Here is a 19358-nt window from a genome sequence, read left to right as displayed (position 1 = left end):
TCTGTACCTGATTGCTATACCGTATGAGAAATCTCTCTCCTCTAAGACTTCATCTCTCCCTAATTTCTATATCATATATCATATATGTAAATGGATAAAATAGATTTCACCCATTTATTTGACTATAAATTAGCTTTATCAGAATGACCACTAAACTGGCTTGAATCAAAGAAGTTGACGGACCGGATACCAAAATTAAAATTTTAAAAAATAATTAAAATTTAAAAAAATTAGATAGTCGATCAAAATAGTCAACAATGTAGATAAGTTTTATACTTTTTTATCTTAGAGACATGTAGGACTGAAACTTCAAAAGATCACTCAAACGCTCACTTAGTGCATTGATCACATGATGAAATCTTAAATAGTGCACCTCATAAAATGGTAGGATTTGGTTATATTATATTTCAATCCTAGTTTGATTTGGATAGAGATTTAAATATGTAATAAAGAAATCGAGTAAAATTTAAATTTAGTTTAGTAGAATTCCTTATATGGAGTCTGCGTTTTCGTGGAACCTTATTTATAGACACATATAGGGGTTGATGCTCTTGTGCTGGAATATTTTTGAAAGTACTAATATTCACTTGTTTCTACACTATATAGCTTTTGAACGCGTGAGGTTTAGTAGGCGTGGGTGAAATAGTAGTAGTGTAATATTTCAAGAGTCCCATAAAAAGGGGATTGTAATTGGGTACGTAAGAGAACATAGACTTTAATAATAATAATAATTGAGTTTAAATATTTTGGTTAGTAGTTTGAGTCCAACGAGTTATTATTGCTAGTAAGCTTAATCATTACATTTGATATTAGAGGCTGTTCATCAGCCGGCAGTATAAGGTGGGCCTCACATTGCGCATGATTTTGGATTTTGTGTGTGATTGAATTTTATTGTCTGATAATTTTGGACTGCGTGTGATTAGCCTAATGAGTCTAAACCGAAGAGTTTGTAACACCACAAAAGCCCTACAAAAGAACATAGACCCTAATAATGACTAGATTTAAATATTTTAAGCCGTTGATTTAAGACGGGTGATTTGAATCTAATAAATTATTAATGCTAGAGAGCCTGATAGCTAACTAAGAGAGCTAAAGATAAGTTAAAATATGTTATATAATAATATATATACACACGCACGCTGAGGAATGTCCCAGTTGCGTGGCAGAACCCGTCCACACTCTCTCTGTCTGATTTTTTTTTTTTTGAGAGATAGGTAGCACGCTACCCACTCCGCTTACTTCATTTAGAAATAAATTTAGCTGAAAATGTGAATCAACTAGGATTCGAATTTGGATCTCGGATATCAACCACCAAGCCTTTTGCCACTTGCTCTAGGGACGGTCGGTTTCTCCCTGTTTGAATTAGAGAGAGAAGAGAGGGATGTCTCCCTCTTTACATTCTTTTTTTTTTTTTTCCTTATAAATTATATTGGGAGAGGATCGTGCCCCTCTCGCCCTCTCTCTCTTCGGACTAGAGAGGGGAGGGGACGGTTTATTATGCCACAGATCATCTATAACTAGCTAATTATATATCTTATTTTGAGATAAAAATATAATAAAATATTTTTAAAAAAAATCAATCAGAATAATCAAATTTAAAATAAATTAAAAGTTCAAAATAAAAAAGATAAAGTTGAGGGGAAAATTCAAAATATCGTATAGTTGACGGGACTCGCTACATTTTTGGGGTCACCATGTCTCCTCCCGTTAGGCCAAATATTTTTTTTGAGAAAAGATAGTTTGCTATCTATTTCATTTTTTTAAAAAAAAGTAAATTTAGTCGGAATGTGAATCAACTAGGATTTAAACTTGAGACCTCAGATACCAACCATCAAGTTCTTTACCACTTGCGTTAGGGACAGTCGGTGGTTGGCCAGATATTGGGCAGTATATACGGTGTGTAGGGGGTTGCCCTCTTCGGCACCTGGGAGAGAGATTTTACTAGTTCTTTTTCTTTTTTCCTTTTTGTTAGTTAGGCTTAGGAGGAGGGTCAACCAACAGGCGAAAGTGATTAGGGTAAATTTATATCAGAATGCACACTAGATTCGATATGATGCGAATACAAGTATTAAAATTTAGCATTCGACGTATATTTATATATATACCAAAAAAAATTAACTGTGGGTACGTACGTATATAGTTTTTCAACAAGATTTCGACCATGTTCAGCCGTTTACACCCATATATAAGATAAGAAGAAATGTTAATTCATTTTGTAGAAAAGCAAGGCAGTTTTTTATCATATTTTTTGTTTATTTTATTATGTATACGAGATGAGAGGGCGTGTTAATTTATACTGTAGGAAAATAAGACCGTTTTTTATCATATTTTTTGGACCTTTTCACATAAAAACTCACTAGTTTTTGCGATTTTGTAAAAATTGGTCATTTTTTATTTTTATAGATTGATTTTTAAAATGACCAAAATACTCATATTCTCTCTTTTCGTGCTCTCTTTCTTCTCCCGCTTTCTTTCACTTCTCCTCCACCGCGCCCCATGTCATCGTCCTGCTCCACCCTTCCCTCGTGCATGAGCAAAAGGATGAAGACGAAACTTGATTCGTTCGTAGCCATGGCTGTGACCATTCTCGGCATTCTTTGGCGAGGTCGCCACTGTAATTAAAGACAAGGGTGGCGCGTCGTCTATGACGCCCTACTTTTTAGGGGGTCATCCTTCCTAAAACTACTTTAATCCTAGCCCGCTTAACTCTTGTAACCTCTAGAGCCTACCCACCGTCCAAAATACTATAACCAGATTTGAGTTTTAGTCATTTTATACTTTATATATAGGACTATCTAAGATCTCACATTTTTCCCCCAAACTCTGATGTTTTCGTCAGACTCAGACTCATAAATACCAAACAATATGAGACTCGTCTCGCTAGTTTTAATCGACTTTAGTGAATGAGGTGAATTGACCTTTTTACCCCTTTTCATTAATAGTTGGGACTTTTGCGGAGACTGCATATGATAGTTAAACTTTGTACGGATATATTTGCGATTTACTATGTTTGTTTGTAGGAATTTTTATACAATTAACACTAAAGTATAATATAGTTAAAACTCTTAATCTGGCTATAGTATTTTGGGCGGTGGTTATGTCCAAGAAGTTAAGAAGGGTTAAGCCTGCTAGGGCTAGCGTAATCTTAGGATGGATGACTTTCTGAAAAGTGGAGCGTCACATCGTCGAAGATGAAGACAGAGATGGCAGAGGAGGAGGGCGATGATTGATGATCGAAAATATATACTCCTAAAGCAGGTTCGCGAGTGGGTGGCAAGCGTGGCCGTAGCGGCGAAATAGTGGTGGTAGTGAGATAAAAAATTTTGACAAACGACACAATATTGTACTATTTAAAAAGATATTTACTATTTGAACATATATATTGCATTATTTAGCAAGAAAATTACAATATTTGATACGTATATTAAATTGTAAGATAGTACAACTTTCTTAATTAATAATACAACATATGTTCGAATAGAGCAACATTTTAGTAAACACCATCACGTCAACGTAGATTTTTTTTTTTTCCTCTGATCACTACCGCCACCACATCGTTGCAATTGGCCACGCTCACTGCGAACATTCTTTGGAAGCATTCTTGACCAGTGATTATCATCTTCCTCTTCCACCTTCTCCTTCGTCTCCGGCGAAGTACCGAGTTGAGCAGTCACAACAATAAGTATATTAAATTCGTCGTATTCCTCTAGCTCGTGAGGTGTTCATGACGCGAACACGACGGAGGAGCTGGTGTAGAGGTGGCGGAGGTGGGATGAGTGTTCAAGACGACCGCCGACGGTGAAGACATAGCCCGCGAGAAGGGAGAGAAAAGAGAAATAGAATGTTTAAGGCAGGAAGGTACTTTTGTCCTTTTCAAAAATTTTGGTCCAAATATACAAAATTAAAAAAATAGTTTATTTTTGTAAAAATGAAAAATTAGTGTTTTGTTTGCAAAAAAGCCTATTCTTTGTTTATTTTATTATGATTTTTATATTAAATTATATTTATATTTGTTAAATATTAAATTTTATTTAAAAAAAGACATGTAAATTTTAAACACAAGTATAGAACTTTAGTGACGCGCATTTTGCACTATTCGCACTAATTCTACTTTATATATGTTAAATATAAAATTGTTTAAACACCGTTCTCTAATAGCTTAAATTTTTAGAGTATAACGGTGTTTAAATGGGAGGTGGCGTGACTCGAACTCAAGACCTGGGAGAAAATTAATATGTTAGGAGTCTGGCGTGACTCGAACTTAGGACCTTCTGCTCTAATACCATTTGAAACAACTGTTGTACTCTAAAAGCTTAAGCTATCAGAGAACGATGTTTCAACATTTTTATATTTAACAATATACGCATATTAATATAGATTATTAATCTAAATAATATTCGAATCAGAATGCTTTTCTAGCGGATATGTATGGTAATGAAAATTCAACATCCGATACTTATTCACATCCAAACAACTATAAATGTGGACATATTTTTGTCAAAAATCTGAATGTTTCTCTCTTCGTACGCTTTTCTATATATGAATGTGAATTTAGAGCGACAAGAATTTAATGTTTCTCTCTTTTTTAAAATCTGAATGTTTCTTTCCTCGTTGATTGCAGGTGTCAAAAGAAAGGTCTTAATACACTTTATTTCCTTCCTCTTTTATTTTAATATTTATTTCCTTAATACTGAGCCCCTTAATATATATATATATAGATAGATTCTGTGAAAGGAAAAGAAATTTTCTAGTGTTAAATCAAAGTGCATGTATCAATTTCACTTAATGTGACAATTAATAATTTCCATTTAAAAGTTTTCAACTACAATAATCTTGTATATTTAAAGAGAGGGCTAGGGTTCCATGCGAGACCATATGTTTTTTTTTATTATTATTATTATAATGGCTTCAAAATGGTCATCTCAATTTTGTTTGCTATGGCTTTGTCTTCATGTTGTTTGTGGAAGAGACCTCCATTATTACGAAGGGAGAGAGGGGGAGCAGCTAAACCGATATCTCGTAGACCCTCCATTAATCCACAACTTTCAAGTACATAAACTATCTATATATGATGGTTAAGTTTCACTCCTCAAACTATAAGGCGCATGATATTTTGATCTTCGATTTTTAATTTGTTTTAGTTTTCGGTTTATTTTTCTATATTGCTGCAATCAAGTCCCGTATGTCCAATTGATTTAACTAAATAATAATATGTTAATGATGTGACATCTTAATAGTCCAACTATGAATGAAACGGATTTGTAATCGGGAATATAAGATCATGAATTATAGTAATAATAGTAACCGAATTCCAATAAATTATTACTATTTGTAGTTCGGATCGTTATATTTGATATCAGAATCAAATCACCAGCCCTGCCCAGCCCAACAGAAAGTGTGAGGTATCCCTCATACTACCAGCCAGACGGCAGACGGGAGAGTCTGTGATACTCCAATAGTTCCACGTTCCACAATGGGTAGAAAGACCATCAATTATGGTTTAATTAGTTTTAATAAATTATTACTGCCGGTGGATCGGCCATAACAGCTGATATGAGATTGATGTAGTATCTTACTCGTTACTATATCTCAACTATAATATCATTCGATTATTTTCATCTCAGCAATCCTATTCAGTTAACGAAATTAAATTACAGGGCTTGATTGCAATAATTTAGAAAATTAAATAAAAAATTAGAAGGGCTTAAAGTTTGAAGATCAAATTAAGTATCACACATTTTATAATTTGAGGACCAAAGAAAGAAATTTGATTTTTAGATAGTTTAAACAGTCTAGATCATGTTCAACAATATCAATCGTCGATTTGCAAGTTCTATTACTAAAAATAAATTAATAGTAAATCAAACCGTTTACCTATAGTATGTCTATGTGTGTGTACGTGTTGGAACGTTTGCGACTTTTAACATAGTGGCCAAATCAAATTAACTGTATGTAAAACCTCTAAATATTCAGTTTGAGTAAAGTATTTTATATTATTGGCCAACCTTGTAAAGTTGTGTCACCTTAAATTCTATTCAAAATTATATTACACATTTTATCCATTGCAATATTATATGGTCTCATGTTTGTCCTGTATAACAATACTTTAGCCATATGATTGATGGACATCTTAATTGTACATTATTAAGCAATATATTTGTTATTGTTTGGTCATTATTTTTGCAATTTAGAAAAAAAAATAGTGCTATCCATATATATATACCCTATAGTTCGATAAAAATCTTGCACTTGTAGCCTCCTTATGGTTCATATTAACTTACATGTTTTAGCAAATTTTTGTTTTAATTTTTTTAACTAGAATTGAATTCCAAGAGAGTTTTTATTAATTCTTGCATTAAATGGTGTAAGATATACATTTCTATAAGGAATGTATTGTACCGGTAACATTTTTATTTAGAAAATGAAACTACACATTGAAACCCAACTCGATCGGAGTGGGTAACAATCTTTTGCACAATTGATCATTTTTCATATTGAAGCCTATATTTTTACGTACTCTAATTTTGATGGTTGTCTAAATGATATTGTCATCTAGCTAAAATAAATAAATATTTTACTATTAATTATTAAACTTCTCTTCATGATGAGGCACGTACATAATTTGTTCTATCATATTGGTAATGTGCCTAATACTTAGCTTTTTCATTAATTTACATAATGATTTATCATATATATAAAGAGGTCTTATTAGATGCCAGAAAAAATAATCAAAAATATAGTCTAACTAATTTGTGTTCACAGCTTGAAGGACATCATTCAAGTGGATCAGCACACAATAATTCAGATGCGACTTATGATATTACAGCACCGAATGAAATTCGTCATGTAATCATCTTACCTTAATTTCTGTTATTTATAGGATAAATTACACTTAATTTTGTTCCTCAAAACTATGATCCATGTAGCACTTTGATCCTTAAATTTTAATTTGTTATAACTTCTGGCTCAAACTTTTTGAATTGTTGCAATCGAGTCCGACAATTTAATTTAACTGGCTAAATATTGACATATTAGTGATACAGAAGTGAAATGAAAGTATTGTGATCGATGACGAAATAATAATTAAGATATTACATTCACTTCTATATCAACAATTTCTCAATATATATTCAGCCTATTGTATTGGATTCTGACACTTGATTATAATAGTTCAAAAAGTTCAAGCTAGAAATTGCGACAAATCAAAGTTTGAGGATCGAAATCTCACAAGTCTCATAGTTCGAGGGCCAAAAATGTAATTTACTATTATTATTTTAACAATTCTAGGAAATTTAATTTTTTGGAATGAAATGCTAGCTCCATAAAAATGTAATTTTTTGCTTCAAGATGTGTTTTATTTTTGTACCAAACTGAATCATTTTTTTGCAATACAACTTGCTTGTTATTATGATTTTAAATATAAAGATCGTTAGTTTTCTAAAGTTTCTTTACTATCTACAATCTTAATGAATTTTATGTATCTAAATATGGGAGCATTTTTTTTTTTTTTTTTTTTTTTTTTTTTTTTGTAGTGGGCTCATTATGAAACAGTAACTGGGGAATATTATGGTACTCAAGCTAAAATAAATCTATGGGGTCAACCAGATTTAACGACTGCTCAGAGAAGTTCAACTGCACTATGGGTTGTGAACTCTGATACTCCGGCCACTAATGTCGTAGAAGCAGGATTTCATGTACGCAAAATAAATTCTTGCTACTACATATATAGTTTTTATTGCTCTCTAAATACATAAACTTTAAAAAAAAGAAAAGAAAAAAGGTGAGATACTTTATATGTAAACATTGTGTTTGCACTTTGTTTAATTCTTTTTACAAGCTGATATTTTTATAGTCCTGAAAGATTATATAGATATCCACTATAAATAATTCGGATAGATTGAAAATAAATAAGGGTTTCCAATAATAAAAGAGCCAAGTGCAAGTCACAATATTAACATAAGCACTAATTTTCAATTAGTTGGCTATTGCCATTTCCCAATAATTTATAATTTTTTTTTGTTGAAAATATAGCATATTTTTATTAATACCGATATTTATGTCCATTATTGATTATCACAAATAAAAGCATAGGAGCTCAATTATATATATATATATATATATATATATATATAATAGGATATTTAACAAAATTTTGCCATACAACAGGTATATCCTTCATTATATCAAGACAGCAAGCTTCATTTCTTCATATTTTGGACGGTAAGTACGTATACAAATATCTTCTTTTAAGCTAAATAACATTAATAGTTTTCGAACTAAAAGGTAGACAACACTTAATTCAGACCTCAAATTTCATTTTTTTGTTTACATGAGAAATGTTGTGATCTGCTAATTTGTCAATCACACCACCGTGATAACATTAGCATCTTAATTAGTTATTACTATAACATCACAACATTACTAGCCAAAAGAGAGGTTAAGATAATATACAAGTTATTATTTGCATCAAGACCGGTTAAATATATATTTGGTGCGCCAAATCATCGAATGCATGAAAAACATGAAATAACTAACAAAGGTACGTACGTGCATGGCTGCGATTTGAAGGATTAAGGATTTCTAATTTATTTAAGTAGTGTTTGAAAGATCCTCCTAGCTCAATCATAGTCACTCTAAGATCCTTTTTCGGATTATGTTACCATTTGAAGAACTCCTTAATTGGTAAATTGTTGTACAGATGATATGGTGCATCTGGTGCAAATAATAAGTCCTCTCTATTTCTCCTATACTATAATGATATGATGATACTAACATAACAATAATATTGAGCCAAAGACTGGGATGATATACTATCATATCAGCATAGCTGTCACGACTTATGAGTAGAGGTGGCAATACAGCTCGCCGTTCGCGAGCCAGCTCGTGTTCGGCTCTCGAAGATCGAATCGCTCGGTTTGGTAAGCGAGCTAAACACGAGCTGAATTGTTAAGCTTCGCTTAATAGAGAACGAGCCGAGGCCGAGCACGGCAGCTGGGTCAGCTCGCTCGTGCTTCGGCTCGAAACAGTTCGAATATATATATTTTATATTGTATATAATTTTATGTAGATTTAGGTATATATATATATTATAGTATAGTAGTATATTTATACACTTTATTCTATTCTATTTATTTATTCTATTGTATTTATTTTAATTTTTAGTAAAATAAAAATAGTAAAGTGCCGAAGCTCAATTATAAAAAGACTTCATTTATATTAAAATTATTTCAACTGTTAGATCAAAATGTAATGGATAAGATTTTATAAATTTATGTTTAGTTTATATATATTCAATCTAATCCTTTTTAACTTATTGTTCGTTGTCCAGCTTGTGAGCCAGCGCTCGCTTGTAACGGCTAGTTTATGTAACGGAGCTGAATTTTCGGCTCTTATACTTTAATGAGCCAGCTCATGGTTCATTGAAACGAGCCAAACACGAGCCGACTCCAGCCGCGCTCGTGTTCGGCTCGTTTACTTATGAGATTCAAGCAACTAATAAGATGCTATATCTGTGCATGTAAGTATCATATTTGCATTTTATAATCAAGTTTAATGATTAGATTTGATCGTAACAAATTTAAAATTTTAAGCCAGAAATATAATTAATAAATTAAATTTGAGGACTGAAGTATGGCTAGTATCTTAATTTGAAGACAACATATCTATTCCTTAATTTCTTATGTATTCAACAAAGTAACATCATTAAAGAATTTTCTTTTCTTTCCTTTTACAGGCGGATGGCTATAAATCAACCGGTTGTTACAATCTTAAGTGCCAAGGCTTCGTAATGGTTAATTGGGATATACTTACACCAGGAGATATAATTGATAACGTATCTGTTTATAATGGCCCACAATACTACATCACACTTGGTATAAAAAAGGTTGAATAAATTTTTTCCCTTCAACATTTTTAACATCAGTTTATTTTATAATATTGAATTTTAGCATTCCTTAATACTACACCTGTATTGTGGGTTAATTCTTATACCTTAAGCCCTCAAAGTGCACATTTACTTATCTTAACTATTTTTTGTTTAGGATATGCTAAAAAACACAAAATGGATTTTTAAATACTTGGATACGATAGGGTGCACGATTTACACTTTATCATAGAGTATACAAATAGCTTTTTTTCGTATATATTTTATGTCTGAAAATATTTGTTATTTTATATTTTTCCCATTTAAAAGGAACTTATATTATGATGTCAATGTGATAGCTTCTAATTAAACATTAAATAGTTGAGAAATGTTAAGTCTACGACAAAAATGCATGGATTATAGTTTTTACAACCCCTAATCCAATAAATTCCTACTGTTTAACCAATTTTTTTATGAATTTTAGTCACAATAATAAGAGATAAAAGTAGTTTAGTAAGCTTGACCTTTAGATGGTTAAAATTGTAGAATTATGATCCAAAATGATTATATATCTAACATTGCCCACGGAAGTATAAGGTGAAAAAAGTAATGAGTCGGATTCAGAAGAGAAATATTTTCAATTAATAAAAGTTTCAAGAAGTTTTATTCAAAATACACCTACACTTTAGGGCTATCTTTCTTTTCCCTATGAGTTCAGACAGAGATGAAGACAAAATCTGAGTAGAAATATTTTCAATTAATAAAAGTTTCAAGAAGTTTTATTCAAAATACACCTACACTTTAGGGCTATCTTTCTTTTCCCTATGAGTTCAGACAGAGATGAAGACAAAATCTGAGTAGAAATATTTTCAATTAATATTTCATTAATAAAGATATTAGATAGATTAGCAATACCCAAATTTTCTATATTTGGAATTTTTTTTCTTTTCCTTATATATATAGCAATTTCGTGTGATTGCTATTGAAAGTTTGTGTAAATGAAAAAGCAATATCTATAACAAGTTTACAATGTAAATTGTGCACTATATATATATATAAATACATAATATTGTGATATAAAGTGTTACCTGTACATTATACTTAATTATAATATGTAAATCTAATACTCAGCCATGTAAGGATTTAAAATATTCTTTGAATTCTTAGTATTAAAAAAAATAAAACTAACGAAGAGATATTAGTCTTTGGCTGAGTAAGATATAAATTGTACACTCTATTTATAGGTATATGAATTATCTGTAGCATTGCTATGATGTAATAAATGTATTATGAGCTAGTGATGTATTGCCTTGCCATGAGTAGTCCTTTCCCTTTGGGTATGCATGAAAATGATTCAATTTGATATTATATTATCTAAAATTGTTCACTACAATATTTTTTTTATTATTTGATTACTTTGTATTTGATTGTATAACTGCAGGGTCCTCAGACAGGAGACTGGTTATTATTTAGAGAAGATACTGGCAAACCCCAACTAATAGGGTATTGGCCAAAGTCACTCTTTACCACTTTAGATAAGAGTGCAAGCACAGTAAGATGGGGTGGATCTGTTAGCTATTTAAGTGACGCAACAGGCCCTCCAATGGGTAGTGGACATTATGCAAGTGAATTGGAAGGAAAAGCAGCGTACATAAAAAATATTCAGCTTTTCAACTCAGAAGGCCAATCTTATGATCTTCTTGATGGTGCACAAAATCCATATACTGATAAGATAGACTGTTACAATGTTTCGGCACTTGTTAACTCAGGCAGATATGGATATCAAGATGGATGTATGTTTTATTTCGGCGGACCTGCTGGTTGTACTAGTTGATAGCAAAAACTATTATATTTCTTAAATAAAAGAATAAAATTCATTATTTGTTGGTAGTGGCGATTGATCGACAAAATATTTATTAAAAAATCTAAGAAACTTCTCCTTTCAATAGTGGCAAATCCTCAACTGGAACAGAGGAATAAAATATTATAAAATAATTATATTATTCTACACTCTAGAATTATATAATCAATAACTAATTTTGTATAGTTGTATAGGTAAAAGTTATACTTTATAGTGTAGAGCTACTATGCTATCTAAAATATAGAGAATTTAGTGCTTTCGACTTTTTAGCCCTTTGAATGTTTATTCCTCTCTCTCTCATTCCTCTTCCTGACCCCACATACCGAAATTAGAAGGAAAGAGTTGTGGATTTGTTAAGTACCCCAACCGAAAATAACCCAATACAACATAACACAAACCAGTAATTCCACTACATTTTCTGTGCCTAAGTTCCCCCCACTGCATCATCTATTCCCCATATATAGCAATTTTCAACTTAACAAGATTAGGAGCATTTTCACAACGACAGTAATTAAGAACACTTCCACAACAACTCAGTAGGTACTCGGATCTTGAAATGGGATTCTCAAAGCTGATGATAAAGCATGTAAATTGCCGGTCAGAAGCGATTAATACCATCAGAAACTATCGAAGATTGGACACTTGTGCAACCACATTTTCATGATCAACTAATAACATTACTTGCGAAACATAAATGATCTCCTATATACAACAAAGAAGCACAATTAAATCCGCCAAATATGAATACACAAGATTATCTCCACTATATCAATAATTTAGTACACGCAAGTGTATGTGCTATTTCCTTTGTTAGTGATTCGTGCATGCATATCATCACAAACAAACCCCCAGATAGAAAACTCAACCATGAGCTCTTCTACGACCTCACCCTTGCGAGCAGAAAACTCAAACCTGAGCTCTTCTACGACCTCACTCTCGCAAGGCGTGCTCTCATCTCTTCTAGTTCTCCCTCATCATCAGCACCCTCGGCGACAGCTACTTCCTGAAATATATATAGAATGGAACCTCATTATCAGCTGTTTCCAAAGTCACAAGAAAAATGGGAAGAAGCAACAAACATTTTTCAGTTAATAGCTTCCCCAACAGCTTCCTAATCTAGCAGAAGCTTCAAATAGAGCTTCTGCTTTTGCACCGCAACAAAACCTCTAGGCTTTTTCACTAGCAAAAAGCTAATGCTTTTAGGAATATAGACACTGTTACAGAAGATGCCTTTCGAGGAGAACTGTTGCAAGCATTACCAACACTCTTTAAACAAAAATCCTTGCAAGAGCTTCCATGCAACTATAAAGGAAAAGCTTCAAACTGGATCTTCTGTTTATAGGGCTTAGACGCTGGATTTAGGCAGGCCATACAGGACAATAGAGTCCAACCGGAGCTTCCGCTGAATGCTGTTGAAATAGTGCTATTCAAAGCATTAACAGCTTTTCTTATGCAAGTATCACCTACAGCTTCCCATAGTAGCATAAGCAAAATCTCCAGACCAGAGCTCAGGACCGAGAAGCTCAATTTAGCTTCTCGGCATAGCAAAATCTCCAAACTTCGTCATTGGCATTGGCTTCTGATCTAGAAGCCACGCCAAAATGTGCTAAGAATTGTGATGCACGCCCCACCTCCTCGACAGCCTCACTGGTTGAAGGTTGCTTTATCCTCTCTTTCCTAACGGCATCTGGGAGCTGTGAGGCCGTCTCGCCCGCTATCGCCGAGAGCACTTTGTCAACTTCCTCTTCAATTTCTTCCTCAATGTCTTCTGAGTCCAAAGCCGAATCAACAGCGTCATTCACCATTTCCTCAATCACCCCAGCCTAAAATTAAGGGAAAAAAAATAAAAAATAATATAGTCATTATCTTAGATGCACCATAGAATGTATGGAAGGTAAAAACAAACAGCATGTTCTAAAATCGGTACCCAAACATCAAAAAATTTGATTTTATATCCCAGCTCAACAGTGTATTTAATTTAAAAACCCTCTCGATCAAACTCAACAGTATGCTCAAATTTTTCGATGGGACACTCTTATTTACAACCTAAATATTCTGCCCATGACAGTATATTCTGTAACTTCTTGGCAGAAAACATTAAGTTCTTTCATAATTTAATAAAATTTTCTGAAATCAACGGAAGCACTTCGTAGTAAAATTAAGCAATCCAAGTTTAGGTACCCATTTAAAATTGCGATATAGTTAAGCACTCTATGTTTTTACCCCTTGCAAAGCAGCATGGCCAGCTTTCCAAGAGAACCATTAATTAACAATTATGGAAAAGACTATACTAGCTTATTGTCCATGACATTAAAATTGAGATATAGTTAAGCGCTCTATGTATTTACCCCTTGCAAAGCAGCATAGCCAGCCTTCCAAGAGAACCATTAATTAACAATTATGGAAAAGACTAGTAAACTTATTATCCACGACATGGAAGAGATGGCTTATTATGACATGATTTAGCATTTGACCAGTAATTCACATTAAACACTCATTATTTTCCATCATTGGAAAATCATAGGTGAAAACAGCACAAAAACATAGAACACCGTTCAAGAAAATCTTGTAAAAAAAAAAAAGAGAAAAGAACTGATAAGAAAGCATTTAAATTATATAGTGAGCTTATGTCCTTTAAATAGGTTTCATAAATACGTTAACAACAAGGTGAAGGCCTTTAATTAATTTTACTAAGTTGCCCCTGACAGTGATATTTTCTACCTGTTTTCATGATTGTTGCAATAGAGATATGGTATTACAAACAGAATCAGGAAAGAAAAATATGTTTTTCCTTCTCACAGTAGATGAGCCAACAAAGCAATGATTTTCAGGAGCTTTAAAAATCAAAATGATTACAAATTATTGTCTGCATGCAGAAAAAAGTCTTCAGACAATTCAGCTAGAGATATGCTTCAATGCATTGGAACCAAGTAATTTTTTCACATGAAATTTGTAAATACCATGTAATCCTTCATAAACTTCATCCAAAAAACTGCTTAATTTACTTGCATAGTATGTCAAAGTCTTCTCAAATGCCAATGACCTTATCAATCAATTGCAATCAACAGATCCAAATATTGCAAATTTTAATTTAGAGGCACTTTTCTTCTTCTTTTTCTTAACTACTAGAATCACCAAATCACATGTAACTATCACAGCAGAAGAGAAAAAAATATATGTACAATAAATATGATGGATGACATACCTTTGTCATTTCTTTGCTAAACTCTTGCATCGTAACGGCCACTTCTGGAGCTTTCATAAGATTATTTACAAGCTTCATAACCTCAGCACTCTTATTTAGATGACCCACAGTCCTAGCAGTCGCTGGAATTCATACCAATAAAGGTAAACTTACTATATTACTAACTAATAGCAAAATAAATATAGCATGTCCCTGAATTTGTCTAGCAAATCCATGCAAACTGGAACCTTCAATTCTTTAATGAAAGCAATTTGTTCATAATTACGATGAAACCTGGAAGATTTAAGATGTGAATTCTAAAGGTATTCGATCATTTATTTTTCCTCTTTCACAAAGTTTAGCAATCTAGATACCAAAAAGAAAAAAATTAAAAAAAAAACCAAAGTACTTTGTTTAGCAACTTCAACTTATCTATTCATGTGACTACTTAACTTTTGAGTTTGAGAATATGTGTGTAAGCACGTGATTATTTTATCCTAATGTTCATATTCAAATACTTGTTTCTAATTGTTTTACGATTTAAAAATTAAAATTACATGAAATATAGCATGCCATCAAGAGCCGTTTCACCTATAACCTAGAGGTACTAGAAAGGAGTTCACAAACTGTCACCAGAGAATCATGATGTAATAGATTCTTCAGTGCAAGAAGTCAATCATTCTACTTGCAGCTACAAGAAAATCCACATGTTGGAGCCAATATACAACCCAAATTTGCGAAAGAATATTCAATCCTTGCCAAATGTGCTAGTGTAGATAACAATTAACGTATATTTGAGTTTCTCCCACTATTCTTACAGGGCGCTACCCTTTTCAAAAATTCGTAAATTTTATAGTGCAATCATTTTACATGACTTCCAAACATTCATCATTGACATTACTTGTGTATACTACTCTCTACATCCTTTTATTTTCTACATCCTTTGATAAATATTAGCCAAAAAATATCGATGTCAATTCAATTGAACAACAATCTGAATCAAACTACGGTTAGAGGAGTAATCATTCGCAAGTGTTTAGCTGTAATTGCAGGAACACAACTAAGAGAGCAATGTCCAGTTTAAACATCAATATTCAAGTTATTAATGATGCTTAAAAAAGATGCACACTTATGACATCAAAACTCTTTGATCAAATAAATTAGCCAAAATATATGGCAGTTAACCATACAAAAACCTTGTACTGTCAAGCGTAAAGAGAAATGTAGCATACCAACAAGTTCACCGAGATGCATTGAAATTGAATTTAATTGAGCCTTATTTTCATAAAGACGATTCACTGCCCGCCTTGATCTCACAATTTCCTTAGCAAGAGACTGAAACATAGAAATTGAATGAGTGTTACGTCATAACATAGCTGTTTAAACCTAAGCTTAATTTCAGTTAAAAAGATCGAAAATAATTGCAAGAACACAATAGTGTAGAGATTAGCATTAAATAATGTATTATTCATGCCGATTGAAATCAAATAACAAGAAGGATTCATAAACACATGCAGAGCTTGTTAAGATTAAAAACTTATTCACTATAACTTAATTACAGTGATTCTGCTAAAATTAATTCTTTAATTCCTCGATCATATTAGATTAAAAGTAAAGAATACAAAAGCAAACTGCAGTGAATCACCATTGCAATGAAATTATAACAACAAGGAAATGATGATATGTTGTAATTCTGCGTAATATAAAGAGCCTAAACAAATGGCACGATGAATCATTAAGTTTGATATATTAAATGGAAAGATGCCACAAATATCCCTTGCCGATCAACGCATAATAGTGTAAAATAAAAAACTCTTTGGCCCAAATGAAGCTTCTGTACTAGTTCTCTTAGCATAGAGCTAATGAGGATCCTAAGAGCATTTTCATGACAATTGCACAGAGCTTCCATTGAGAAAGAAGCAGAATCTTCAAACCGCAACTTCCTTTTAGGTCCTCAAAAAATCCATTTTGGCTTCTTAGATATTCCAAAATATTTAGACTTCTTAGATGCCATTGTTCCAGAGTTAATAGATTATCAAGACGAAACAGAAAGCGGTACATGTATGATTTTCTGATTATAGGAGGGAAAAGGCAAATTTAACATCATTACATTGTAAAAATTAATATTAAAGAACTTCCAAAGAAGTTCAGGGCATTTTTGGTTCATAATCGGAATAGCAATGGAAAATGGAATTGGATTGCATTGGAATGGAAAAATGCAATGACGAATCATCCAAAAAATATTTGGTTCATTATTGGAATGGAAATCAGAATAAACATCTAGAATTTTGTGAGTGTTTTGGTTAAGAGAGAGAAGAGTGATGAAGGGAGAGGAGATGGAGGTGTTCGTGAGAGAGGGCTTTGAGTGGTTTATTTTGGAATGGGCCAATCCGGGATTCAAACCCGGCTAGATTGGACCATACATGAATTGCGCCATTTCCTTTCCAGAGTGGAATGGGAATCGGAATATGATTCCTGTAAAACAAACAACAACTATCGGAATCAATGAATCCCATTCCGATTCATACTCTAAAATAGGTGAATCAAACAAGCCTCCAAAGTTTTGCATGAGTAATAAGCAAATGGAAGCGTCACTGATTCGGCAACTACTCCATATCCCCAGCAGAGATCAGAACTAAACAATGGCTCCAGAAGGGATGTTTTCGCATATTCAATACATTATACCTATCTAACAGTAACCAAATTCTCACCCAATGGAACATCAAATCACCCAATCTAATTGTATCTTGAAAAAAAAAATATCATGAAATCATAAAACATCAAATGATATTTGCATCGACCAACCTAATATTGAATACATTTTAACATTGCATTGACTAATAACTCCAAACAGGGCATTTAAGAGATGTGTAATCCCGAATTAAATAGATGAAAAAATTCAAAGAAGAAAAGAAAGAAACCTTAGCGGAGCCCATGTCGTTGCGCTTCGCCGCGTCCTTGATCGCCTTTTGCACGTTCCGCTCCTCCCTCTGCACATCTGCGTGGATGGATCGATCGATCGATCGATCGATCGCCATAGTACGATCGAACACATGAAGAACGAACCCTAATCGAATCGAAAGGAAGAAAAAAAAGAACAAAAGGGTCAAAGATCGGGGGGGGATCGGGGAAACCCTAACCGCGAATCTGGCGATCGACGTTGCGGCACTCCTGGCGGAGTCGACGCTGCCAATCGCGAAGCTGCTGCGTCGGATTCGGCTTCGGCTTCAGAAGATTCTTCACCGACTCCATCTCCCCCCTCCCACTACGCGATCGATCGCTTCTGTTTTTGCTTCTGCTTCGGCCTCTTCTTTTTTCTATTTCGAATTTGTTCGATTCTTAGGCTTAGTTTGGTATTTACGTTGATCTAACAGTGCTAGATAGAATCGAATTGAGAAAAAGCGTACAGAGATATGCTTCTAAGTCTCCGATGACACCGTAAAAAAATATATCAAACCGATTATGCGAAACACAATATTATATACAAAAATAAATAAAATATTTTTTTATCATCGTTTCTCACCCGTATAACATAATCTCTCTGTAATCCCAAACGAAGTCTTACCTTTTTTTTTCTATTTTTTTTCAGTTTAACCCTTTAAACTTTTATAATTTGTCATGTAACCTTATGAAATTTTATTTGGTCAAATAATTCTATTTTGTCCAACTCGGCAGAATAATTAAAAATAATGAATCTTTTATAATCTTTAATGAAATTTTAAAAATAATAAATTATTTATTATTTTTTATAATAAGTCATACTAACAACCTAGCAAAATTCTATAATCCACAAACAACACTCACGGCCTCAAAAAAATTTTCACATCTCCTATAAAAAAATGATAAACAATCTAAAAATGCTAAGTTATTCTCCACTTTCTAAGCGGCGGTGATTAATTTTTCGAGTTCCTTATTTTGTCCAGAGTAAGCCAAAAGAGAATTAATTGGTAAAATAAAATTTTGAAAATGTCATTTGACAAATTAAAAAATTCTATAAGGTTATTGTTAAAAAAAAAAAAAAAAAAGTCGAAAGGGGAAAAGTGCAATGAAACCAGTCCACACCGCTATCAGAAAATATTGCTAGATGAAGAATCTCAGGTTAAATCAGAAACTCAGCCGATAGATATTTAATTATTATTTTTAATTTTATTATTTTATATAATTTTAATATTATACTTAATTTAAAATACTTATTTTTAGATTAAATTAAGTTGATATAAGTTTTCAAGTTCAAATTTTTATAAGGCTAATCTGTACTAATAAAAGATAAAATCAGCTAAGTTGGTTTTAAGCAGCTGAATTGTAATATGATTTGTCTACTAAAATTAGACTGATTTGATTAAAATCGGACTGGTTCACTAGTTTGATAGATGAACCGCCAACTCGGAGGTTTAAAGTGATTTTTTAGACTAATCTAGTTAAAAGGGTTGAACCAAACAGTTTTATAAACT

At 32.6% G+C, this 19358-nt stretch overlaps 2 protein-coding genes across 2 annotated transcripts; one reads left to right on the top strand and one right to left on the bottom strand.

Annotated features, from left to right (window-relative positions):
- LOC109714776 lies at nt 2572-11696 on the top strand. Its single transcript, XM_020239486.1, has 5 exons — nt 2572-2605; nt 7606-7694; nt 8167-8220; nt 9734-9832; nt 11304-11696. The coding sequence occupies exons 1-5, from the start codon at nt 2572-2574 to the stop codon at nt 11694-11696; spliced, it is 669 nt and encodes a 222-aa protein (XP_020095075.1).
- On the bottom strand, nt 12358-18252 carry LOC109715864 (vacuolar protein sorting-associated protein 24 homolog 1). The gene is made up of 6 exons (XM_020241079.1): nt 18048-18252; nt 17829-17905; nt 16140-16242; nt 14929-15050; nt 13355-13546; nt 12358-12726 (listed from the first exon to the last, which is right to left on the bottom strand). Exons 1-6 carry the CDS (start codon nt 18157-18159, stop codon nt 12646-12648), a joined length of 687 nt encoding a protein of 228 aa, XP_020096668.1. The 5' UTR covers nt 18160-18252; the 3' UTR covers nt 12358-12645.

This window comes from Ananas comosus, linkage group 9 (genome assembly GCF_001540865.1).
Source record: "Ananas comosus cultivar F153 linkage group 9, ASM154086v1, whole genome shotgun sequence".
Taxonomy (NCBI): Eukaryota; Viridiplantae; Streptophyta; class Magnoliopsida; order Poales; family Bromeliaceae; genus Ananas; species Ananas comosus.
This window is presented reverse-complemented; position numbering and strand designations above follow the sequence as displayed.

Coding starts and splice junctions, on each gene's coding strand:
- LOC109714776 (XM_020239486.1), top strand. CDS start 2,572: ATGGCTGTGACCATTCTCGGCATTCTTTGGCGAG. Junction 7,695..8,166: donor TCGTAGAAGCAGGATTTCAT/GTACGCAAAATA, acceptor GCCATACAACAG/GTATATCCTTCATTATATCA. Junction 8,221..9,733: donor ATTTCTTCATATTTTGGACG/GTAAGTACGTAT, acceptor TTCCTTTTACAG/GCGGATGGCTATAAATCAAC.
- LOC109715864 (XM_020241079.1), bottom strand. CDS start 18,159: ATGGAGTCGGTGAAGAATCTTCTGAAGCCGAAGCCGAATCCGACGCAG. Junction 17,906..18,047: donor CGTCGATCGCCAGATTCGCG/GTTAGGGTTTCC, acceptor CCATCCACGCAG/ATGTGCAGAGGGAGGAGCGG. Junction 15,051..16,139: donor GCATCTCGGTGAACTTGTTG/GTATGCTACATT, acceptor TATGAATTCCAG/CGACTGCTAGGACTGTGGGT.